Genomic DNA, 27277 nt, shown 5'->3' with positions numbered 1-27277 from the left:
ATTTTGTGAGTGCAGAAGGCATTGGAAAAAGTGCCACTGCTCTGTGGTTATGTCTTATCTGCCTTTACTGCCTCTCCAGGATTTTTTTTCTTTCCAGTTTTAGGTGCTGCTTTCTTTTTTTTTTTTTTTTTTTTTTTTTTTTTTAGCTCCACCAATCAGGCTTAATGCTTGATTTTCAGCCTTTTAGATAATTATGCAGGATTCAGGATATCGTATCAGCAGAAGCTGCTGTAGATTGATGGGACCCCATCAACTACCCTGCCCACTCAATATTATAAAGATTTGTGTCGTCAGTGGTCGTGACGTGTGGTAGGAAGTTGCCCATTTATGGATACTAGAGCAAATGATATCATCACAATAGGTGGCTCCTCTCTAAATAGGATCATTTGTGAAATGAGATTACAGGCATTTATCTGGGAAACAGGAGACAGAGGCACCTGCTTTATGTAATTGATATCCTGGGGAATTATTGTGTACAATAATCAAGAAAAATCTTCATTTTTAATTCTATTACGTGGGGAAAAAAAACCCTCTTTTTTCTGCCTGCATAAAACAAGCCCCACTTCCACATGGAATAAGCTCCAGACCATGTTTTCTATTATGCTTGAATATATGGGACATGCATTGCAATCCTATGCTTGCCACACTGCTGCAGTATACTTGTTTTGCAGAGCTCTGTAGCAGGCTAGTCAAAGCTGTGACTAACCAGACCCTTGGATATGCACTCTAATCTCTGGCCTTTATTTTTACAGTGAATTTGATTTGTTCATTGATTGTGTATTTTTTCTGATTTGTGAGAAGCTTCATGCTCTGTGTTTGGATGCTGACTGCAGTACAGCAATAGTCTTTGATACGGTAAGTCAAAGATGACTCATTTCTTACTCTTGTGCCTTCAATTTATACTTTCTACAACACCATCTCATCAGGTAGAAAATTATGTGTTAATTAACATTGAAGTAGTTAATTTTCAACAGATGCTCTTCCCTTCCCTCCCCCCGGTACTTTGCACCATGGTTTATTTTTCCTTCTCATGAAAGCAATAGGTTTGAACTGTAAAATGCTTTTTCTCTGTTATTTTTAATAATATTGCCAACATTTTTTCCTGTTCTTTAATTTCAACAATGCAAAAGAATACAGATCACACACAGAGATTTGGAACTTAACATGTGATGCCAGAATACGATAAGTTCAGTTCAATATTAGCCTTTATTACAGCGAACACAATCGGAAAGGCAATAATCTTTTCGAGGATTTATACCTCAGATAAAGTAGAAGGGTTTCAGTTTTCCTTTGAGTATTAATACAGTCAGATACATCCAGGTACAAGAGCCTTTATTATATGTGAAATCAGTAGAGAGAAAATGCCTTACAGAAAGACAGTTTTCTTTGTAATGCAGCGTGCAGAGGAAGATTCAGTAGTACCCCTTATCAAGTGCACTACATGAGATAAGAGCAAAAAACCCCACATATTTGCTGCACAGTGATAGGAGCCTTTACATTACAGAAATGTTGCTGAAAAAAATGCTACCAAACAGAAATACTCTGTGAAGAGCTTTAAAAAAAGTGCTGTGATCACAAACGTGGTGTGCACTCTTTTGGATAGCTAACACTAATTGTACAGTATGGGTTAAGATTTGATGTATGAATTTTTCACAGAAATCTACCTTTAAGCAGAGGTCTGGAGGATCACTGGGTTACTGGGTCTGTAGTACGATTCATACGATCTTAGCTGTAGAATTGGCAACTTTGCAGCAAGTGAACAGTGTTCAGGCAGCTTGAAATGTTTGGATATGGGAAGTGTTTTCTGTATGCATTTTTTTTCCTCTTCCATTCTTAAACTTTTCAACAGTGGAATTGTTTTGTTTCTTTTCTCCCATGAGTATTAGCCCTCCTGATTTTGGATATACCTATACAGAAAGTCAGTAAATTTGTATTTGCCAGTATAGCTTTCTGATGTTCAAGTAAAATAGCTTGTTCATTGAAAGTTTATGCAGGAACAAATCCAAAAAGGAAAAAAAGTCTGCATGAAATAAGAACAAAGGTACAGGCTCCCTGTCATCAGTTCAGAAGTTGGAATTACTGCTGATTTTTCACTTCTGTGGAGAAGTTTAAAGGTTTGATTTCTGTAATACCGATCTGATTATTTTACAAGCAGGCATTAATACCAGCTCTTGCATTTGCTCATAGTTAGTTCATGGATCCATATCTGTCATGCTTCCCTGTCATTTGAGGCAACCAACATCTTTTTATCTAAGCAACAAGTGATCAGCTTGATCATGTAATGCCCAGTATGGTACATTTTAAAATGTATCTTCTGAAATGTGAAAACAGTTAATATTTGCTAGGTGTTTAAAGTCTGTGAGTTTAGCAAAGTTGATGACTACTGGCATCTTTTTTTTTGATTGTAACAAAATGCTAGAAGGCAGGTGAAGGTACTTCAGCACATGTGCATATTAAACAGCAGTATTCTGCCTGACATTATCCTTTGCTTTTGCAAGAAAGCACAGAATAAAGGTTATTTTGTTCTAATAATTGCATAATTAGATCTGCTCAATACGTTTCATGGAAGTTATTTCACTGTAACTGCCCCTTAAAGTGATCTGAAAAAGGAAGACATTTCCACAGAATGCATTTATGCATTTTAGGCAAAAGCTGAAGGGAAGTGCCATATACTGAATGTAGAGGCCAAATTACATGCTCTGTAGTTCAGATATACAACTGTTATGGAGCTTACCTGATCAAATTGCCAATATTGAGCAGTTTGCAGGGTGCACCTTTTCAAGAATGAACATGAAGAGATTACTGTGTAGTCACTGCTTTTTATAGTCCGCATATGATTCTGAAATTTAATTTTTTTTAAAAAGGCATTAATAATTTCCTACCAGTTTTGCAACACTCATAATTTCCCACTAAAATCAGATTTGCCACCTCCTTTTAAAAAATAATAGAATAATTCAATAGAAAAGGTAATCATCATATTCAGAGTAATAACCATGCTGAAGGTCATATAAATAAAGGCGTTCCATCCATTATGTTTAAAACAGTGCATATAGTTCTTAAATTAGTTTAATAAATATATAGAAGGAATGACCCTAGCATACAGCATACAATATTCCGCTTTTGCTATATCTCAAAAGTTTTAAAATTATATATCCAGGAGTCACACAACTCTTAACATAGATTATGTCATATTAGTTATGCTCCATAAATTTTACTTATTATTTGTTGCCTTTTAATATTGCCAATCTCAGGCATTTTTCTGAAAACTTCTCGATCTATATGCTTGGAATTTTTGTTCTTAGACACTTAGTTTTTTGCTCTTAGCTTTGTCATTGCAAGAGTGTATAGAGTTAATAATTTGGTTCTCTTTTGAGGAAAAAGGCTTTAATTTATGCTTTAATATGTGATTAGGGATAATCACAAATAACTAGATGCCTTTACATTCAAGTTTCACAAGTGTAGTTTAACTGAGAGCAGGTAGATGTTTCTGAGGTGAGTATAAAGGTAGTTAAGCATGCACACTAAGGAAAGAGCAGGGCATCTGCATTTCCATGTTTCCTAGTTGCTATAAAAAATAAAATCCTAATAAATGATTTTGTAATAATAAGAAACATTAGCTGACTTTTTTACACTGATTTTAAAAGTAAGTCCTGTTCACTGATATGAATTTAGCATTACACAGGGTCTGTAAGTGCCAGCTTCATTTTCTTTGAGTACCACAGGCAAGACATTTTATCTTTTTATGTATATTTCAAAATTTCTGCCCAAGGTCAGTTCAAAGGGATGGAGTATTTAGAGAACCACATATCCTTGGCTGGAGACCCCATGGCTAAAGCAAATTGAATTACTTTTAGGTTTTCATTGTGTAATATAAAATGATCATACCTGCAACAATGAAAGATTTGCATGAATTGGTCCAATATGAATTATATCTGTCATATAATTTAATTGTCGTTGCCAGATGCACTTACAAAATTGATACTAAAGCCTGAAAATCATACAGGGCGGTGTGAATGCCGGAAAAGCACACAGAAAACAGCAAAGTAGTTCTGTTTAGCAAGCTGCTAATTCCTCTTAGCAGTACATTACCAAAGTACAAATAGGGTAACAAGTATGTTACTGTCAGACAACCTGCATAGTAGAGCATTTAATGACAGAGAGAGGAAACCACAGAGTAGTTCATAGATTTCTTTTTCTGAGCAGAAGTGAAACTGTATCGGAGTCACCATTAACATCTTAAGATAAACAGTATGAAACTGTGTAATTAATAAATGTTACTGCAGCATTTATGGTATTAATAATTACTTGCAGTATCACTGTTAAAGACTTGAAGGTGACCATTGCCCAAGGAAAGAAAGTGAGAAAGAGATCCAAAGCAGAAAACCACTTGAGCATCACACCTTTCTATGCAATTTCTGAGATATTGTTTGTTACCAGGGTCAAATTTTAGCCGATCTGCATAGTAACATGTTGTGAAAGCAGTCATGTGTACTGTCCAGAGTTTTTGCCACTCTGTCTTTTGATACAAGAGCAACATCCTTTATAAATTTCAGTTCATTTTCTAGGTGACCTGCCATCATCAAATCCTTGATATCTGGGGCTTGAACACACTTCTTAAGCTGATGGCAGAACACTTACTGGCTTAAATGGGGTCATGATAAGGATAGCCCAACATTTAATCATACGGGCCAGAAAATACCAGGTTGTTTTTTCACTTGTCAGGTTCCTGCGGGCAGAAATCCCACAGCAGCTCACAAAGAGAAAGGGCTCTTCCAGCCCTCCTGTGCTTTACCCACTGAGAGAGGAGGGGCAAGGGCAGGCCCAGCACGTCGAGATTAATCTTGCTGTGACATAGTGCAGACGATGGTGTAGGAGGTGAGCACCATGCAGTGCTCCTCAGGCCACACAGCCAGGGAGCAGTGTCCTGTCCTGTGCTGTCCTTTCCTGTGCTGTGCTGTGCTGTACTGAGCTCTGCTGAGCTGGACTGTGCTGTGCTGTGCTGGGCTGTGCTGGGCTAGCTGTTCTATCCTGTCCTGTCCTGTCCTGTCCTGTCCTGTCCTGTCCTGTCCTGTCCTGTGCTGTGCTGAGCTGGGCTGTGCTGTGCTGAGCTGTGCTGTGCTGTGCTGTGCTGTGCTGTGCTGTGCTGTGCCATGATGGGTACCCCTGCTGCCAGGCCCCTGGTGGAGCCCTGTGCTTTGAGTGCCGAGGATCAAAAAAGAAAACAGTTGTTGGTGATGTTAATTCAGCACACAGCCACGGTAGCTCCCTTGCTGTAGTGTCTCTGCTTGATGACAAGAAAACTCAAACAGAAGGGGTTATCTCCTGAAGAAATTCTGCTGCAGGGCTGGAGGGGCTGGTGAGCTCAGCATGGCAGTGGGCCTGGTTCAGTTGTGCTTGTTTTTGAACAGATCATGCCTTTGCTGGGGGATGTTTGTTCTTAGATCTTGTTCTTGATCTTCTTTGTGCTGGCTCTCTCCTTTTAGAGACGAGGCCTGGATTAGACACCCCAAAGCCTCACACCCTTCACCGTTCACATCATCTGCATGGCTAGGAGAGGGCATGGCTAGGAGAGGTCACAGAATTCAGGGCTGTTCTATACATTTGTCTAGAGGTGATTTTTTAAATCCTGGTTTCTTTCGTGAATGCTTAGTGCAATAAATTCTATCAATATCTTATTAGGTGGGGTATTGTCATTGTGACAATCATTCTCGCATCTGATTTATTTTCCTTCCCCTCACCCAACTGCTGATAGAAGTAATAGGCAAGAACTAAACGAAATTAAAGGCGTGTGTTTTCTGTTCACTCAGTGTCTTTGACAGGATTTTGTATCTATACAGCCTCACTGTTTCCTCAGTCTTACATTTAGCTTCTTCCCATTTGTGCAAGCTCAGTAGCAGCTAAAAGGAGAAAACATCTTAAACCAAGAGGAAAAATACTCTGATGCCATAAAGATTGGCAGGCTAAGTAGTTGATTCTCACAGGGACTCTTGATTTTATTGATTATGTGGGGTCAATGGTATTTTTCTTATAAATATGCAGTCTTTATATGTCTTGATAGACTTTGTAAAAGCATAAATTATACCTTACAACTAGACAATTAATTTATGCTATTGCTCTGAACTGCCTTTAAGCATTTATCTCCCCCATATTTTAACTTAAATTGTGGCACCATTTCATTATTCCCTTAGCAGATACATCTGAAGAGGTTTACATCCTGCCACAGACACTTGTTCTTTCCCACTCCTTGCCTGAAGTATGCCCAGTTGTGCTGACTTCGCTCCTTCTTTGGCCACACTCCAAACCACAGCTTTGACAAGACAAGCTTTTCCAAAAACATGCAGAGACAAGCTAAACAAGCCTTTAAAAAAATATTTTCTCTTTTTGTGTGCATACTTAGTTCATTTTTCTTTAAATGCACTGTTTCAGAGTTCCAGTTTAAAGCACATTGATTAATTTGTTGATTAGTGTGACTTGGGGCTACTGAGGCTTGCAACTAGGAGCAAGACTAACTTCCACTAAAAGCCTCTTAAATCAGATCTCCAGATCTACAGAAATATTAACAAGCTTGATACATTTACCTCATCTAAATGTTTGATTCCTAAAACAGATAGAATTATTTGAAAAATTAAGATCCTCTTGTGAGGGGATAAAAGTGAGGAGGGTACCTGAAAGATTTTTCCAATCAATTAGAATATTTCTCTTCAATATTGCTGCAAAACAGGATTGCTCAATGTTCAGTATAATTTCCATTCTAGCAGCATGTATAGAGGAAATGGAGGATAAGGGCTTCATGGAACTGAGCACTGTCTGAGTAAGACCTTCTTTTTACAGCAGAAAGCAAAGGTGAACCTCTGTCCTTAGTGTTCACAGTGGAGCTGTGAAAATGGATTCAGCATGGTGATGAAACAGATGAAAAGCAAGTTTGGGATGATGAGCTAAGAATACCAACAAGCCTGCTTAAATGGAATGGTTTTTGTAATATTTGATAGAGAAGTTGTATGAGCTAGGACACTTCTCAGCAATAGTATTTAGCAGCTTTTGTGCAGTTGTCTGTTCTTCAGTTTTCCTGCCTAGGCTTCAAGGGAATGCTTCCTGGAAAACAGGTTGTGTGGTTCTTACTATATTAATATCAATATTAACGTTGTATCTTATCATTCAACATATCCTTAAAAAGAACCCAGTAGTAGTAACTGTTTAGGTTCACTCTAACTGAAAATGGGTATGAGCTTCCCTTTGCTTTTGGTAGGCTTGGGGAAGAGGCCGTATGTTAAAATTTTTTTAAGAAAGGAAACTCCCTTTCCCAGGACTGTGCATACCATTTTGTGTTTGGTCTCCCTTAAAGCAAGCTGTAGTACTACTTTGATGTATCCCTCACGTGCCTGTTGTGTAGTGGGTGCCTGCTTATCATACCTGTGTTTCCCAGAGAGGACAAAGCTGTCTAGACACTATAATGCTTTGTATTAAACCCCTCAGTGTCTGATTTGAGCATGGGGATCTATGGATACGTCAGTGTTTCAGTAAGAAAGAACAAATATATATTTATTATAAGGTAATTTTGAGATTCACTTCTGCTTCCTCTTGTTCTCCCAGGATCTCATTTCTCCTGCACCTGACCTCATTTAGGAATGCTATTACGTGTGAGCAGAGGCAGGCATTTGTTTGTATGCACACACAAACTTTTAGAGAGGCAGAAAGAGCAGCTTGTGCCTTCTCCAAAATACTGTCAGATAGCATGGACCACAAAAGCCAGGTAGGATGCTGAAAATGCCTGGTGCCTTCCCTCACTGGCATCATTGCCCCGCTCCATGGCCACACACAAAGTGCAGTCAGCAAAGTGTGTCCAAGCCTGACACCAGAGCTCTAGCAATGGGCTTGAATACTGATCCTAACTTTTTAAAATGTGGGTGCACAGTTCTCAGATAAGCCTTTTCAGTAACTGTTTACAGTTTATAAAATCGAGTCAGTAGAAGATGGATTTCTGAGCAATATTCATTGGATAGTAATGGGATTCTGAAGTACATTTAAAATTTCCTCTCTTAATTTATACATCAATAATTAAAAGTCTCCCCTAGACTCTTACACAGGGCTGCAATTAACCAATTCAGAAATATTTCAGTCTTCACTGCTTCATGAAATGACACTGCTTATTCTGATTTTTGCAATCCAGGAACTTTTGGGATCACCATGTGATTTTTTCAGAAGAGCAACAAAACAGTTGCACTAGCTTTTTAGGAGATTAATCTATTAGGTTCATGTATTTTGATTTTACTTACATGCTCATGCCATGAGCAGCACATAATAAAATAAGTTACTACTTGGATATTTGAGGAAAAAAAATCCTTGATACCAACATTATTCATGATTAAAAAAATAAAAAAACCACCATGAATTTGCCAGGCACTGTGGATGGTGGATATATGGCTGTACTGAAAATGTTTTAATGGTTAACAAGTCAAGCAGTCTCTTAGCAAGTCATTTCTCTGTAAAGAGGGATGGTAAGATTTTACCAGGTAACAAAAGTCTCTCTTCTTCAAGATAAAAGTGCAGGAGTTGCCCACTTGATATATTTGTGAAGCACTACTGACAAAAACTGATAAAAATCACATTTGATGGTGTCCATAAATGTTTCTGTCTATGCTGAGGACTGGAATCTTCACAGAAGATTCAGGCCAGACATTTCTATTAATTCTCTTCTTTCAATTTGCTGGGACTCTGAAGAAGTCCAGTGAAAGAAACTCTGCATGCAAAAATCAGTGAAGGCACCTGGGGAACCTGGCCACTAATGTGCTCCCTTCAAAACTCTTTTTCAACCATGTATTCCATTTCCTTAGATTTTAAACCTGAAATTAGAGCAGAAGTCAAGCAAAGGCAGACTTAAAGACTTAAGAAAGAATGCAGGATTCCATTAGCTTCCAAAAATTAAGGTTTTGAAATTGAAAATATATGGAAGATACTGCCACTGGTGAGATTTGATTTAAGGCTATTGTAAGGAAGCACTTGGAAATGCAGCTCTTTAACACATTCTACACTTGACTGTATTTTAGTTTTCAAGTACTGAGAAAACCAGCTAGCATGAAAGGTGTTACATGTGTCCTACTGAATTGCACATGAGAATAAAAGAGGAGAAATCATATTCACAAGTAGCACAGAGACCTGGAAATAACTCAGATATTTAAAACTGAATTTCAAAAGAGTATTGCTATAATGTTAATTTAATGGCATAATCTCTATTTTACTGATTTCAGTTTCAAATTCTAATAGCTGTTAGATATCAGGAGATCAACCATTGTAATTCTTTTCTTTAGAAGTGCCAGTTTCCTGAGTACAATGGGAACATTCTTTGTCCCTGTTCTTCAGAGGTGAAATAGTATATTTTTTGCTTTCTAGACTTTACACTCATTTGGAGTGGTCATAGCAAGTAACTTTAACTGTCTGTCTTCAAATGTCTTACTTTTAAAATAGAAGCCACACTTGAATTTCTAGGTAGTGGGCCATTAGGAATCCAATTTGGGGTAGTCAGTTGGTTATGAAAAGATGGGGTGTCCATGATATTGCAGACTGGGAGACTGAGTAACTCCTGATCATGTGGATGTGGCATCTGCTCCCCTGCTCCAAGGGAACTCAGACAAAGCTGATCTGCTTGAAATTTTTTTCTGAGACATTTAAAGTTGTGAACAGATCAAAACAGTATTACACATTGAATAATAGGGTCTCTTCTACACAAAAGTAATAATTTTGTGCTTAAATTTAAGTGCTCTTATTCGTGCAGTTCTGATATGTCATGAACAGAAAAATAACAATTGAGAACAGTATTCCTTGCCACTGTTTCCTACACAGAAGGGGACACTGTGATTACTCTGCTAGCAGCTGTTCTCTTCAAATGGAGGATGACACTCACACAAGTTGAATGGAACATGAGAGGAATAAAATGAAGATATGTCCTAGTAATAGGAAACCAGGATCTACCAAACCTTTAAACCTACAAACCCAATAGATTCAGATGTCTAGCTGAGTAATCTGTAAATTGGTTTCAAAATTATGTTTGTATGATTTTGATTTGCTTTTCAGCAACAGGCTATAGACCATCTCAGCCAGATCATGGAGTTATTTACTAGCAGGAAAAATCTGATGTCAGAGTACCCTGATGTCCACCTCGAAGACATAAATGTGGTTCTTTCTGCTGAAGTCATTGCCACCTAAAGCTACATCTTTGGCTCCTAGTGCCTTGTGAAAAGCATTTCTTGGAATCATAATAATAGGGTTAGGAGGTAAATGAAGAAGCCAGGAGAATCTCTTAGTTTTTCTTCATATATTCAAAACAAGGTTGACATAATATTAATGAGAATGCTCATGGAAAGTTTTAAAATACATGCTCGAAAACTCACAAAGTTTTCCTCACAAATATTAGGCCACAAAAGGGTTTTAACAATTTTGAATTAGATGAAGACTTTTTCTGAAGACTTTTATAGCTTTCTTTTCTCTTTATTGAAATGAGAATAAAATAGAAAGTGTTGTTGCACTGGTAATGGCAACATTAAATGAAGAAAAGAGCTTAGTATATTGCAGGACTAAAAGATATTGGACAGATGTATTGTCGTAACAAGATATGAGTAGCATATGCTGTTGAGGGAGGAAAAAAAAAAAAAGTAAGCTCTTTGCCCAAGAAGTAAGCATAAATCTGAATTGAAACCTGAAAGATCCTTATTTTCAGCAAGACAACGTTGATTTATATAGAATAATGAGAACATGTTTATGTATCATCTTCTAGTAAAAGCTGAGATGGGTTTGGCGAAGAGATTAGTGATTTAGCATTTATTTGAAGCAGATTATCTTTTGAATCACTAAGACATTAGTTTAAATTATTCCAAGTTTTTATCACTGTAACTAAAGCTTAGTCTGGAGAGTTAGTTTGATTTCCCCATGTGTTACCTTGGACTGAATTCCTTATTCACACAAAATTGCCCATTCCCCACCTACTCTTCTCCTGTCATTCTTTCACTTGCCACTGATGAACTACAGAGGTTAAATGTGCCTCTTCCAATACCAAAATTAGTTGTCTAGGCAAAGTGTTGGGATCTGTTTTCTTATGCTGCTATCAAAAGCTTGCTAGATAACCTTGAGTAGGGAAGGGCTTTCACTGTTCTCCATCTGCAGAAACACCAGTTTCTGGTGTATTTTCCATATTTCACATTTTATGAAATATTTTGTTACAAAAGACAGATGAACATTAATCTCTTAACCCTGTCTGTAATGTTCATTTATAATTAAAACCCCCTACTATTTTTGTACTGATGACTTAAAGCAGTGTTTTTTATTTAATTAACAAAATATCTGATGTGATGCTGTACTTAATTCCTAGAACATGTTTGTGGTGGGCTGACTTTGACCAGCTGCCAGCTGCCCACCCAGCTGCTCTCTCTCTCCCCTTTCTCAGCAGGGCAGGGTAGTAAATAAGGTGAATAAGGCTGTGGGACAAGATAAAGAAAGGGAGGTCATTTACCAGTTGCCACCATGGGCAAAGCAGACTCAGCTTATTAGAAAATTAATCTATTGCCCATTAAAAATAGGTTTGGATAATGAGAAGAAATGACAAATGGAAACAGCATCTTTCCCCATGGCCTCTTCCTTCTTCCCAGGCTCAGCTTCACTTCTATGTGCCCACCCCACCTCAGGCAGGTGCAGGGAGATGGGGAATGGAGGTCTGGGCAGTCCATAACAATTCTCTGCTACTCCTTCTTCCTCACATGGATTCCCTGCCTGTGTGGGTCCTTCAGGATAAACTTGCTTCTGTGTGGAATCTTCACAGGCTGGAGTGTGGATGCACATCCCTGTGGGCTGCAGGGAAATCTCTGCTCTGGTGTCTGCAGCACCTCCCCCCACCTCCTTCTCCTCTGACCTTGGTGCTCATGGGACTTTTTCTCAAACTCTGGTTCTGTGCAGCTTTTTACTCTTCCTTCCACGTGTTCCCCTGAGGTGCCACCACCTTGGCTGTGAGGCTCAGCCATGCCCCGTGGGGGTTAGTTGGATCCACGGGGAACCGACCCTCCTGCAGCCCCCTGCCAGCACCCAGGCACCTGCACACAGTTGAGTACATTTTATTTAAAGATATTTAAAATAAAGGGTTCTTAATAAATCTGATTATCACAATATAGACCAGCAATTTAAGGAAGCTTAGGTAATACAGATGGTAGGTAATGATGAGTAGGCAAACCAAATAGAAGATTCAGTAATGCAACCTTTCTCTGCAGTTGTATCCTGCCCTTTTTCTCATGAGAAGGAAAACATGGAGGGCAGACACGGGTAGAAAATAAAACCCTGATGTGAAATTTCAAAGTGTCTTGAATTTCTTCTGTTTAAAACTTAATCTGTTTTCTTCTGATGTCTTTGGAGGTTTTGTTGCAATGATTTTTAAGTGTCATGGCAAATTGCCAGGTGAGGAAACCTATTTCTTAGTGAAGTATTCCGAAATAGCTATATTTAGATAAAAGTCTTGGTGTTTCAGGTCATAAAAATACTTTTTAATGTATTATTCCCCTGTATTTTTTGGAGAAGAATCCTTAAGTTTGGCAGTGTAGATCAACTATTTTGAAAACATTTCAATCTGAAGCAAAATATCCTTTCAGAAGGAATATGATTCATGCCTATTTTTGATCCTTCTTTAATATGGTCAAGACCATGAGAGGTTGTACAGCATCCAGCACAGTAGAAATTAGATCAGGTCAGCATAAGAGCAGCTGGTGTGGCTCTGTGAGGTGAGGACCTCAGCCCACAGAGGGAATGAGTCTTCCTTTAGTGCTTGAGAGGGGACATGCCCTGGTTGCTCACAGGTTACTTCCAGATTGAAGAGAAACACCTCATCAGCAGACCCCTATTCTTCTTGCTTTCAGGGCACTGCAAAGGATCTTGTCCTCCAGGAGCAACATTTTGAAGGGAACACCAGGCAGCACATCTACTCCCTTGCAAGATTTGCTTTGACCATATCCTCAGATTTGGGTTGCTCCACAATGTGTTAGTGCAGATTATCTTCCCTGTCACTTTGGCTGCAACTTGACAACAATGCTGAGTACCTTCCCATACTGCAGATGTGCACATATAGAGAACAAAATGGTTCATGTCTTCAAAGAGGTCCCACAGCAACGGTAGAACTATGCAGTTTCTTCTGACAGTGACACCTGTGTAAGTCCACAGAAGCCTACTTGTAGCCTTGTCTAGCCTACAGATACATAAAAATTAACATTGTGCCTCTTTAAAGTGTGACTGCTATGAAAACAACCCCAGAGCAAACATCCTAGAAAACTTTATAAATCCAAAAGAAAGTTAGATGCCAAGAAAAAGTGTGGCTGTGGCATCTTGGAACTGTCCTGATGACAATAATGTAGACAACACATGGGAGTGATATGGGTAGCCTGTACAGTTTGTAATGCAGTTCAACTATCTGAATAGACTCACACAGGACATAAATAGGATGTGCTCATCCTTTTTAGCAGACATAGGTATCCCTTGTAAAGAACTTGTCACCGTGCTATTCATGGTGATTCATTGTGCTGTGGCACACAAATGCTAGGTAAAGACATGAAATGTAGTGTGTTAATTTTCAGTTAGTGCCTTTTTTTTGTAGGTGTCTTGATTTATCTATATAGCATTTTCTTGATTATTGCTACTAACTAGGTAATCAGTATACAAATTTTTCTAATACCTGATTTTGCTGCAGATCTGTCATGAGTTTCAGTGGGACTGACTACTGTTTCTTAGTGCAAATTTTTATTAGATGCAGGGTTTTTTGTATGCCTTTTCATCAAGCATAGCTCCATATTTACTACAGTGAAGACATAATAATGAGTAATGCAAGAGAAGGAGGTCTGTACTGTGGTGCAGTGATGGCAGGGGATCAACACGTTAGCTTTGGATTGCTGTGCTCCACACCAAGGGAATGTCTGCCTTAACCAATTCAGCTTGTGGAATAGCAGTGCTGATTGAGAGCCAAACTCTTATTTATTTACTTATTTATTTGATCTTATTTATCAGCTCTCCCTTCAGGCTTAGCCAAACACCTCAAATTACCATGGACTGGCTTTTGTTTATTTGGCTTAATCATATTCATTTAGCCAGAATGCTGCAGAAGAAGTAGGAAAATGTTAAGAAAAGTAACTCCTGAAGGTTGACTAATAGCTTGTATACAGACAATTAAACTTACAAGGAGATGCACATGGTGTAGGCTTACTCTTGCCAAAGTTTCACAAGCAGACATTTCCAGATTCTGGACAAAAAACTTGTACCATGCTGTGTCAATCTGTCTGAGGCTGACTGTCTTTTCGATGCATGGTTATTCTTTAATATCAGGGGCTTTACTCAGGTAGAATTACTGTGCAACATATTGTGCATCACTGTGACTTTCTCAGAATACTTAGGGGTAAATGCAATGCCAGCAGGAAAATTAATGTGTCCCTTTCCTGCTTTATTTTATTTTAATTAAGAAAAGTGGTCCAGTTGTTCAAAGTAGCTTGCATTAAATATACAAAATGCAAAACCCCAAACAAACTCACTTTAATATGCTCACAATCAATGTGGTATATGCCAAAGTGGTAAAATAACTAAATGAAGAATATTGCACTATACTGTCCTAAATTGATTTTAGAAGTGTATGTAAAGATGTTTATATTTAAATTTCAAAATATTTTTATATTATATAATAATATTATAATATTAAATATATATTTTATATTTATATATTATTTTAATTTACAAAATTATTTGCATCCCTGAAGAAAGGACTTGGGGGTGTGGGTGGATGAGGAGTTCAGCATGAGCCATCAGTGTACACTTGCAGCCCAGAAAGCTGACCAGAGCCTTGGCTGCATCAAGAGAAGTGTGGCCAGCAGGTCAAGGGAAGTGATTCTCCCCCTCTGCTCTGCTCTCATGAGACCCCACCTGGAGTACTGCATCCAGTTCTGGAGCCCCTGTTACAGGAGGGACATGGACATGCTGGAATGTGTCCAGAGAAGGGCCATGAGGATGATCAGAGGGCTGAAGCAGCTCTCCTGTGAAGACAGACTGAGAGAGTTGGGGTTACTCAGTCTGGAGAGGAGAGGGCTCCAAGGACACCTTATTGTAACCTTCCAGTATCTGAAGGGGGCTACAAGAAAGCTGGTGAGGGACTTTCTAGGATGTCAGGTAGTGATAGGACTAAGGGGAATAGTTTCAAACTAGAGATGGGAAGATTTAGATTGAATGGTAGAAAGAAGTTCTTCACCATGAGGGTGGTGAGACACTGGAACAGGTTGCTCAGAGAGGTGGTTGAAGCCCCATCCCTGGAAGTTTTTAAGGCCAGGCTGGACAGGGCTCTGAGCGACCTGAGCTAGTGGAAGGGGGGTTGGAACTAGATGATGTTAAAGGTCCCTTCCAACCCTGAAAATTCTGATTCTGTGATTCAAAATCATCTCTGCTTCTAAGTAAGGTGTGCTGTTGGAAAATTTAGGAAAGCACATGAACTTGAGATATTTATCTAAATTCACTATGTGAGGTCCTTGACATTGGACCATTATTGAGAATTTATGCTCATGTGTAAGTTTGTACTTATATGTATTTAAATACACACACATATATATAGGAACAAACTAATTTGAACTTGTTCCATGCTACAGCAATCTGCCTCAGTTTTCATCTGAGCACACCTCTGAAGTGAGCAAAGATCATTATCCTTGTTTAAAGAATTAAACAGAGGCTCTGTAACTTCCTTCATGTCCCTTAAAAAGCCTTTGGCAAAGTATGAAATTAAACCCATTATTCACCAGTCTCACACTGCAGCCATAACCACTGACCTGAATGATGGACACACTGCAGTTGTCTACAGTCTTTCATAAAAGTTATGCATGATTTTTTTCCCCACATCTGATAACTGTGTGTGTCAAAATTCTATGACAGCCAGCATGGCCAATATGTTTTCTCAGTAATTGTGCTAAAACTCCATATATCCTGTGCTGACTCAGTCAGCCTTGGCTACTGAGATAATGTGAATCTCTGGAAAATTTGAGTCTGTGTGCATCTGCAGGGACAGAAGATCTGGCAGAGATCTTTGATCTCACTGTTCCTAGAACTGAGATAAGAAAAATTCAACTGTGATCCCTCTGCAATATGCCTAACATAGTCTTGCAACCAAAGAATTTGTTAGGATTACTGGTATTTGCTGCATAAACCTGAGCCATTTAGGTCTGAGGGTAGATTTGCCTCTTGTCTGAACTAGTGAGAGTGTGTAGAAGGGTCTGTTCTAGTTTGTCCAGTGTGGAAGTCATCTTCATACATGGACCTAAGCAGGACACATTAAGTCATTACTGGTAACTTGGTGTTTATTACCAATGTTAAAATCATTCTGAAGTTCCATCACTGCATGATGCAGATATGTTCTTTTGTTGCAACAGATCTAGTATCAAAGAACACACCTATAAACTGTGATAGGATAAAGCATTTAGTCAGAATGTTTGGAAAGTCTCCTATAAAGTATCATACTTCATAAAAATAAGTGTCAAGCATGCTTCATGGATAATAAAGTCTGTATTGGGTAGGCTATAGCTAATTTTCTCCTGAGATATGTCAACATCATTCCATCTAATTTAATATCAAATTACAGTAATAGATGATCATGGTGTACACATCAGCAACTGCGTATCAGTTGGTGGTGCTCTCTTTCTTTCTTAGTTTAATTTCTTAGTGTCCTTTCAGTCTGACTTTTATTGTAAGTAGCATGACTGGTAAAAATATTAATCATTTCTCTCTCCCATTGCATTGATTGGGAAAAGGTTAAGGGGTACAGGAAAGGGGAAAAGAGTAAATGTAAAAATAGTTTCCATTCATGTTCACATATTGTTTCCTTCTGTTACTTTAGTGTGTATAAGCAATCAGGAGGCATAAAGTTGTGATTGCTGTCAAAGATGTGAAGCTGAATTATTTGAGATCTTTTGTCTTTTCCTTTTGTAGTAATAAAGAAGAGTAATAAAAAAGAGATTCCCTAAAGGAGCAACCTAGCATTATGTACTTCGGAAAAACAAGTTTTTGTTGCTACCACTAACTCCTTCAGTAAATTTTACATGTGTGAAGAATAACCTTAATATCAGTAAGACTAATTGTGTGGGGAAAAATGGCACATTAGAGCATAGGTATGGGATGATATCAGTGGTTATCTGAAGCCCAAAAGTCAATTACAGGGCCATTGCATCAGTTCTCCTAAGGACAAAAAATAAAACCCATGGGTTTTTTGTTTCTTATCCCCCTTAGAAAAAAAAAAATCAGCAATGTTAAATATTTCTCATAATCTGCATGTCTTTGGAGATATTTTCCGTTTTCATGCACACCTATAAAATTAAACTTTTTCTGGAGACCTGTGAAGGCAGTAATGTATTTGTTGTGCTGTCTGTGAAAGATAAGTGATTGTGAGCAAGTTCACTGCTGTCCGCTCTGGTGCACAGGTTGGAGAACCTGTAGTACAAATGAATGTCTATCCAATCAAACTTCAGAGATTTTCCATCTTTTCACAAATGCTATAAAGTACAGCTGGACAAAAATGGTCCATAATCTCTTTTATTCCTATTTTTGTGTTTTGTATCAATCTTGGCAATTGACTGTGAGATGCCATGCTTTATTAATTAAGGAATTATCTCTGTTCTTAGATGCATCCTGATGCAGGATTGTATAGAGAGTTAGAGAATCAGTCTGCACTCTGTGGCAGATCTCTAATGTGTGGATATTTATTATGTAGATCAGAACTGATAAAAAATTTGCTAAATACCTCGTTTCCAGTATGACCTCTGAATATTTTATGAACATGGGTGCTCTGTATAGATCTTGGTTATGTGTGACATGCGCAATAAAAAGCCCCCAAACAATTCTTTTCACTTTAACTTCCCACTCACTGAAACATCTTTATAGAGCCCTTAATCCTTGTTTGCAACTGGGGATTCCTGTAGTTTTCATCCATTTCCTTAATCCCCACCTTTCTGACTAGAGAATCCTTAAAGTAGCAACTCGTGGAAGGCTTGGACCTGGCACCGTGGCACACAATGCCACCAGGACAAAGCCTGGTTATTCTGAAGAATCTTTTCTCTTTTGGTGACTGAGATGCACTTTCTTCAGGCAGCCCTCAGAGGGGCTCCTAAAACTGCAAGTGACCTCCAGCCAAAAGTTAACAGGAGTTTGGCAATTTGAGTTTGGTTGCACAGCACAAGCAGGATCCAAGTGCGTCCCTCGGCTGTACCCCAGGTGATGGGAGCAGTGCAACACTGCAATGCTCTTGGGTGGAGATGGAGCTGAAATGACTTGATGGGGAAACATGCTAAGTGGTAATTTCTCCAGCGTTTTTGTTTCAGCAGAAAAAGAGAATTATCTCCAGCACTGGGGAGCTCCATGGATAAGGAATGTCTTTAGGAGAGGAGCTTAGGGTGCTGAGGTGGGTTCAGCTGGCAGGCTGTCCCTGAGGCTGTAGTAGCCAGGTCTGGGCAGAATATCAGAGAGCAGCAACCCATCTTTGTGAAGCTACCAGCTGGCACAGGACTTCTGGTCACAAATGAAAAAAAAAAACCACCTGCCTATAGATTCAGGTCTAGCATAAGGAGATGAGCCTTTTTTAATCCATCCTGTGTGGGGGTTCAACTTCTTAAAAACAGTTGCTGCAGCTGCACGCTGTGAGTCTCTGTTCATTTGAAGTAGGGATGCTGTGCAGGTTTACAGCGTTGTGTCTCATTGAAGCAACCTCTCCCTGCTGCCTTTAATTTTCTTAGGGATGCCTTTTGCACAGGCTAAGACAGGGTTCTGCATAGGGACCAGTATTCATGTGAATGCAGAAGCACTGTGTCTAAAGTAAGTGTGAAAATGGTGCGAAGAATTAACAGCACATTGAATAGGTTATTCAGCTCTCAATTATTCATTGAGAGCTTGCTTATATTTGTGCTTGGTGTTATATTCAGAAGTGTAACCATGTGTTTTCTACAGATTTTATGGATTAGAAAATCCTATGATTAGCCAGTCCATAAATTAATCCTGATGTATGTTAAGTAACCCATCTAAAAAACGGATGCTTCCTATATGGAAAATGAATAATTAATTTTGTTTTTCTGGTTAAAAAAATCCCCCAGGTGCTTTTCTGTTTTCTGCTGAAGCTGAAATTTTTTAGTCCTCTGACAATGTCTTACACCCTCCAATATGTCTTGTTTCTATGGAGACACCAATGAACTGCAGCTTGCATTCTTTTGCATATCACAATACAAGGTTGCTTCAGAAATTTCTCAGTGCTTCACTCTACTCTTTTAATTAGAAATTAATCAATAGGTTTGGTAGTCCTGTCTCATATGGTCACTCATACATGAATGGGCACATATGATCCCTGTGACTGTGAGCTATCCTATAAACACAATATGCTTTTGAAGTTTTATTTTGGAGAACAGCACATTTTATCTTGAGGATTATGAGACCATAATTCTGAGCTGTATTGAATGGCAGAGTGGGAAGATGGATAACTTGTATGTAGTAGATAAGGTGGGAAGATATTATAGTACTTCTTGCTTTTTAATAATAGGAAGGACATGTGAAATTCTAGCACGATCTTAAATAATGCTGGACTGGAAGTTGTGTGCTTCAGCTAGTGAGCCCTTCGGAGGCCATAACAGGCCTTTTCTTCCTGCAGGGTAGTCTGAATTATTTTTCCTCACTTAAATTCAGCAGGTAAAATAGCACCATGCAATGCTGGTGCCCTGAACATTTTTGTTATTAACTCATATTGTACGTAAATAAATATTCAGTAACAATCCAAAACAGCATTTGCAGAGGCCTCATAACTGATAAATGTTTAAACCACCTAAACCACCTGACAACAAGTGGCAACAGACTATACCTAGAATCATAGAAACATTAAGGTTGGAAAAGACATCTAAGATCATTAAGTCCAACTGACACTGCAACATCACCATACTAACTAAATCATGTCCAGAAATGCCATATCTACAGGCTTGTTGAACACCTCCAGTGATGGTGACTACACAATTTCACTAGGCAGCCTGTTCCAATGCTTGACCACTTTTTTAGTAATAAATTTTTCCTAATATCCAATCTAGCCCTCCCTTGGCACAGCATGAGGACATTTTATCTTGTTCTATCACCAATTACTTGGGAGAAGAGACCAACACACACACCTCACTACAGTCTCCTTTCAGGTAATTGTGGAGAGTGATAAGATCTTCCCTTAGCCTCCTCTTCTTTAGACTAAACAATTCCCATTCCCATCTCTCCTTGTAAGACTTATGCTCTAGACCCTGCATTTTGTTGCCCTTCTCTGGACATGCTTCAGCACATCAATGTCCTTGAAGTGAGAGGCCCAAATCACTTCCCTAGTCCCTAGTCCCACACTATTTCTGATACAATCCAGCATCCTGTTGGCTGTCTTAGCTACCTGGACACACTGCTGGCTCATGTTCAGCCAGTTGTTGACCAACAACCCCATGTCCTTTTCCACCAGGCAGCTTTCCAGCCACTCTTCTCCGGGCCTGCAGCTTTGCACTGGTGGTTTTCATAGAATCATAGAATCATAGAACTGGCTGGGTTGGAAGGGACCTCAGAGATCATCAAGTCCAACCCTTGATCCACTACCGCTGCAGTTACCAGACCATGGCACTGAGTGCCACATCCAGTCTCTTTTTAAATATCTCCAGGGATGGAGAATCCACCACTTCCCTGGGCAGGCCATTCCAATGCCTGATCACCCTCTCAGTAAAGAAATTCTTTCTAATGTCCAACCTAAACCTCCCCCGGCACAACTTGAGACCGTGCCCTCTTGTCTTGCTGAGGGTTGCCTGGGAAAAGAGACCAACCCCCCCCTGGCTCCAACCTCCTTTCAGGTAGTTGCAGAGAGTGAAACTAAAGTTGTTAAAAGACTAAAGTTGTTAAAGTCTAAAGTTGTTAAACTTTATACCACTAAACTGAGCTCATTGATCCAGCCTGACCAGGTCCCACTGTAGAGCCTTCCTACCCTCAGACAGATCAACACTCCCACCCCACTCAGTGTTGTCTGCAAACTTATTGAGGAGTAATCAATCCCCTGGTCCAGATCATTGCTAAAGATACTAAGCAAGACAAGCCCCAAAACTGAGCTCTGGGGAACACTGCCGGTGTCTGGCTGCCAGTTGGATGTAACTCCATTCAATTTATGGACTCAACTGCTAAGATGCATGCTGAGAAACTTTTTCATAATTTTCTTCCTTGTGCTATGCAGCTTTCTGTCTCCTGCAGTCCCATGTTGATTGTGGTGTCCTCTAGACAGAGTATATATTTGTCTTCCAATTTTTAAAATCTTATGTACTTCTCAAATTGAATTGTAGTTCTTACGTGCTACAGCAGCTAATAATCCAACGAAAACCAAAAAAACTTTGATGATACTCTGCTGACTAGAACTTCTTGCCGATATGTTTGTATATAAGCTTATATATGCATACATACAAATATATGTAAATGTTTGCCTTTTGTTACCTTTTCTGCTTTAGAACAGAAAACAATGAGCATCAAAGAAACATTCTTCAGAAAGTACGCTTTGAACTCTATGAACATTTATTGCACACTTGATTTATTTCAACTATTAGGGTTTTTTTGTTAACAGACAGAAAGTAAGGTTTAACCTCTAAATGGACCGCAGCGTTACTGCTTTCTGAAGGATAATAATTGTAGCTATGCAAGATAGCACAGAATGGTTAAATATATCCTTGTTTTCTACAGAAGCTGGTGGAGTTGGAACAGAGATGAACGTAGCTTATTAAATATAGCTTTTATGAAGACTGCTCTGTAATTACTGTGATTTTTCTTTGTATCATGATGATCATAGGCTGATGAAAACAATGAATCGTGTGCTTTCAAGAGGCCAAGAACTATTCAGCCATACAAAGAGATCATACCTAGAAGTAGCAGCCCTGTTTTCTTTGGATAGTCTATGTAAATAATACACCAAAAAGGTTAAATTGGTTCTTTCACCAAAGCCCCTTCTGCTGATAAGAAATAAAAACTTACAGGAGAATGCTATAAGGAGGACCAAGAATGCCTCATTCAATGAAATCTCATACATATCCATGAGCAAATCTTTTGATACAGTTCTTAATTGAGATTAGTTTTAGTGCATAAAAATGGATCTGCTGATTTTTTTTTTTGCATGTCTGGAAGTGTTTTCTGAGATGAAAGAATGCCTAGGTGTCCTTTGCTATTAGCTTTGACACTCCACAAATCCAAAATAGATCTGGAGATCTGGATTCAATATTTTCCATCTTTTCTAACCCAGGAGAGATTTCTATGCTTTTTGGCACTGAAGGAGAACAAATAGCAAGGCTGTGTTCTTGTGCTCTAGATTATTTCCTTTCTCCCCAGGGCTGTGTAGATAAGATTGGGAAGGCAGCAGACTCTGTCACAGCTGCTATGGCAGGAGTAGGGAACTTGAGGTTTTCAGCCTTAGCACTTGGGCAGTGCTAAGCCCATTGTTTTTGGGAGTGCCCTTGTTTGTGAAGATTTCTCCCTTGTGTATTTATTGACATCTAAAGTTTTAGAGGCCAGAATTTTGACACCTAAAAATTACGCTGGTACTGTCTACTTAGTGATGAAGAATAATAATTTCACTTTCTTATTTTTATATTTCATGAGGCAATTTAGGTGCATCAAAGCCAAGCAGCATTAATTTCAGACTTCCAGTGTGAAGAAAATGTGTTGAGAGAAATCCTTAATTTCAAAGATAAAGTTGGGGTCTAAGATTCCTTGATATTCACTGTTATGCTTGGAGAGCTGGGAGAAAGATGGGGCCGGGCACATCTGAGATCAGGGCTGAGTGCGCTGCCTTTTATAGCAACCACTTGACAACTGCTTCTGCGAACCAAGACAGCTTTGTATTAAAGACATTAGTTTTGTTGCCTTGGCTACATGTACTGCAAGATTTATCTGAAGCCTCATGTTCCTGATGGTTGTTATATACCTTCTCATTTCTACCCTAATTTATTCTCAGTTAGTCTGTTTGCAGGGCACCACTATCTGTTCGGTAAAATAGGTCTTTTCCTTCCCCGTGTTTATCTGTTTTGATGTTTAAGAGAGAAACCTCTTGTGCTTCCTTTAAATCTGAAATATATCTGGAACTGTTTGTGTCTGTTGTACATTCATATATGGAAAATTCATATATATTCATGCAATATTCATATATTCATGCAATGTGTGTCTCGGTAAATAATAATCTATTTAATATTCTTTGTTAACATGTACTTTTCTGCAAAGCTTTTAAGCAACTGGTTTTACCAATTGCATGAAGCTAATTCAGATATCTCATATCTGTAAGGGTAAAATGTGGTATGAAATAGTGAGTATGAAGAGGTAAATAGGAAGAATTGAAGTAAGTAGTTTAAATCTCATTCTGAAAAAAAATCCAAACTCTCCCATAGGTTTGTTTTGCATAAGAACAACTACATAAATAGTCAGTTTTTCTATGCCAAAGTTTCTTTATTGGCTTTTAGGCCTTGCTGCAAGATGCTTGGCTGATGACACATTCTGGTTGTCCGATATACTATTATAATGATTGGTCTCTGTTTCAGCCTTATTTAACAGTTTCATTAATAGTATTAAAGAAAGCAAAGTGAGAAGCATGTTAATGAAGTCAGCAGATGATGTAAAGAGCAGGAAACAGAGAATAGAAGATACTTAAGAGGTCAGAAACTTGAGCAAGAGGAGTTAACCAATGTATCATATTTATATTGAGAAAAAAAAGAAGTTAATGCATCTGGGATAAATTAGTTCAGAATTCATTTTGTATGAGTAATTCATGTTAAGTATACAGAAATATGCACACTAAATTACACTAAATCTTTTTTCTTTTGGTTGAGAAAGGTCCAGTTTATGATGAGTGTAACACCTCAAAGGGCAGTACTGTCTTTGTAAGAATGTGTAGATAGATTGTATAAGAGAGCAGTGATTGATGAGTTCTACACAAATAGATGGATTGTAGTAGCAGTTTGCTGTTGTTCAAACAACAGCAAATAAAAATTGGTGGTAAAGTAGACTGATTCAAGAGGAAAGACTGAGATGTAATACCTGAGCAAACAAGGAATGGAGAGGGAGACTACTAGAATCCACACGCCTGAAATATCTGTAAGCATTTAGAGAAAATGCAACTTAGCATTACTAAGAAAATTATTTCAGAACAAGAAATCTTTGTTATTAGTTTAGAGCAATCTCTTACCACATTACATCAATAATTAAAAAATACAGAGGCTGTAAATGACAACTTAGTGTCAATTAATGAAAACCTAAAATAGGCTGTAGGCTGCCACTCACTGCATATTGAAATGATGAGTCCCCTCTGTGTGAATGTGTGTTGCAGAGTCCCTAAATTGTTAGATCTAACCTATTCCTTTTATTTTTTTATTTAGTTTCCTGCCCCAACAATATCCAAAATATAGGAGAAGAGACTTCCCAAGCACTTCATTCAGCAAGCTCAATCCCACACAAGCTCTAAAATATTTCCCCTTCCCCAGTGTGGTGACATGCACACTGCAGGCAGACTGACAACTACCTCCTCCAGTTAGAACCTGTAATCATCAATACCCTTCTGAGCTCACTGAAAATGTGACTAACCCAGCCTCAGCTCATACATTGTCAAATTCCACTTGGTGAGTCTTGTTCCTTTTCCAGCTGGAGATGGGCCCACGCTGGAATTTGGGAATTTATTTTTCATGTTCCAAAACTAAACAAAGAGACACAAACTCATTTCTAACCTTAGTCTCCTAAACTGCAGTCATGTCTGTAAGTAAAATGCTGAAACACTACTTGTCTGGGAAAAATAAGAGAGTGCTGATTTTAAGAGAAATGCTGTGGCTACTCAGTGCAGTAGCTTCCAGCTTTTTGGTGCTGTTCCCAGAAATGCTTCAACCATGGTGAGGAGCTCAATTCTCTAATTAAAAAAAAAAATTGTATCAAATATTTTTCAGCTTTACACTCTCAAATTAAAGCTTAAAAACCTCCAAGGAAGGAAAGGAGGCCAGATTGGAGGGGGAGGAGGTGAGAGGAAGGAAGCGGGTGGAGAAAACCACTATATTCCCAAGATGCAAGGAAAGTTGAAAAGTAGAAGAAAAAATATATTAAATCAGTGTAAACTAAGAGGTAAGTTTAAGGCATTTTTTTACATTGAATGTATGTTCTGTTGGGTATTTTTAGCAGTAAAATCTTGTATACTTTAAAAATATTTAAGGTACATTAAAGTGAGGTTATTACTCTTTTTCAATTTCTTCTGCTGTAAGCTTGGTCTATGTTTTTATTAAGATCTATCAAAGATGTGTTGTGCTGGGATTTTGATACTTTTCTGCTGTTGTTGGGTTAAACTGTCTATTACCTCACCAATAACCTACATGAAGTGAAGCACCATCCCATGGCAGCAGGTAGAGTGTTTTGTTGTAGAGCTCAGCTGCAAAAGTTAATTGTTTATGGAGATTTAATGGGCATCATGCTCCTACTTACCAGCCTCACTGTAATTCAGTAGTGTACTGATGTAGCTCAGGAAAAGAGCCTCTGAAGTAATAGATTTTGTTATAGTTAGGAAGATAGTTGACCTGTGTTCTTAACTTGAGGTCAAAGCAGTGTCTTGCATTGTTTATTAGTGTTGTTGCTGTTATTGCTGCCTGGTGTGCTGCTTATACAGGGGTTGTATAAGTTAAAGTTTTGATCAGAGACCACATGCTAGCAGCTGAATAGTAAAGTCTGGTGCATTTAAAAGCTCATTTATTACTAGGATGTTTGCTGTTATACTGCCAGAAGGCTGCCAGAAATGCAGCAGAATAAAATATTGCTGATTAATATGACTATGCTTGTGTTGTAACACCATGTGATACTAAAGACTGTCACAGATGAGTTTAGAAAAGAAGGGAACAGAAATTTGGAAAAGGTAGAGGCAGGTGTAAGGTGGTTCTGTATAGCTGTTTCAGGTGGGCAGAGTGGGGAGGCAGAGGTGTTCCTGCAGCCCCAATACTTACTGCACAGATAGAAAAAGTTATGTGCAGCATTTTTATCTTTGAAGGCTGGGATCAGGTTAGGACAAGTGAGTGACAGCTGCCTAATGGGTGAGACCGGAGTTCTCAGTAGCTGATGATGATGGTGAACAACAATATGGTGAGGAGGTTTGTAGGGAGCACTGCTGCCTCCCTCTCTGATCCTTATCCACCTTCAGTTGTGTCTGGTCCTAGGCTGGTGGCCTTACTGTGTTTAAGAGCTTCTGATGTCTCAATTTTTCATGATGTGGTCTTGTTTTTTATCCTGTTGACATCACTGGTTTAAAAAACGTGTTATGGAAATGCATTCTACAAATGAATTACCTTGTCTTTGTTTGAAGCCTACTGTTTCAGGATTTCAAAGATTCCTTCAAGTGTTTTTACTGTGAAAAGTCAGCAGTGTATCTCACAGAGATACTTATCACTGCCTCCTTTAGCTGCTTAATTACAGGCTGAAAGGCTGTGGTCTGCTTAGATTCCTGACTACTCCATATGTCCGGCCATCCTTGTCCCTCTCTGAATGTTTTCTAGCTATGCTGTATTTCTTTAGTGATTGACATTAGAATGTTTGCTGCCTTCAGAAGACACCTATGTATAATGACCATCTCCCATTGATTACTTCCACCATTTAGCCTTCCTTAACTTTTCTCAGTATTTTTTTCAGAGTTGAACTGAATGTTTAAATATTTCTACAGATAGCAGTTACATAAATATATGCATGGCAGCTGTGCGCTTCAAAATGAATTTATTATGGATGAAAAGCTTGAATTCCACAGTATTTGTACTATTTTTATTCAGGCACATCCTGAGAATTTAGTATCAAATGTTCTAATTCCACTCTGACACTGAACCCAGCGAATTAAACCAGAAACTCCTACCAGACTTGATAAGATCAGGAATGGTCCTGCCTGTTGGAGAACAGAGCTTGACACCACTTTCACAAATGTTCTGAGTTGTGCATGAAGCTAGATATTAATAAGCACAATCCTTTCTTTTGTAGGAGAGGAAACTTGGGAGAAAGGTGACAATAAGTGTTTAGCAGATGGGGTTGTAGGAACAAGGAGAGCAAGAAGATGGCAATGGCTGAGCAAGGAGAGCTGTGGGGAACAGGCAGCTGCCTGGCAGGCAAAGAGCAAGGGTAGTGAGGACAGAGCCCTGCAGGCAGGAAGCAGCCCCCCAAGGGCAGCAGGGGTGCAGGGACAGATATTCTGATGTCAGAATTTCTTCCAAAAGACCTTGGACAC

The 27277-nt window shown here is 38.8% G+C and overlaps 1 protein-coding gene across 11 annotated transcripts in view; it reads left to right on the top strand.

Moving 5' to 3' along the window:
• DLGAP2 (DLG associated protein 2) overlaps positions 1 to 27277 on the top strand; it is a 359052-nt gene that overhangs the window by 53542 nt on the left and 278233 nt on the right. For 2 of the 11 annotated variants that reach the window (XM_071741780.1, XM_071741781.1), the window contains exon 2: positions 24981 to 25152. The exons of 5 other annotated variants lie outside the window; for them this stretch is intronic. In XM_071741780.1, coding sequence (XP_071597881.1) covers positions 24981 to 25152 — 172 coding nt within the window. Of the gene's footprint in view, positions 1 to 401; positions 856 to 24980; positions 25153 to 27277 lie in introns of those variants that run through there. 4 more of the 11 variants (XM_071741783.1, XM_071741782.1, XM_071741784.1 and 1 more) reach the window with 4 other exon arrangements.

Source organism: Heliangelus exortis, chromosome 3, assembly GCF_036169615.1.
Source record: "Heliangelus exortis chromosome 3, bHelExo1.hap1, whole genome shotgun sequence".
Classification (NCBI taxonomy): domain Eukaryota; kingdom Metazoa; phylum Chordata; class Aves; order Apodiformes; family Trochilidae; genus Heliangelus; species Heliangelus exortis.
The sequence above is the reverse complement of the archived record's forward strand: the minus strand, read 5'-3'. Positions and strand labels throughout refer to the sequence as shown.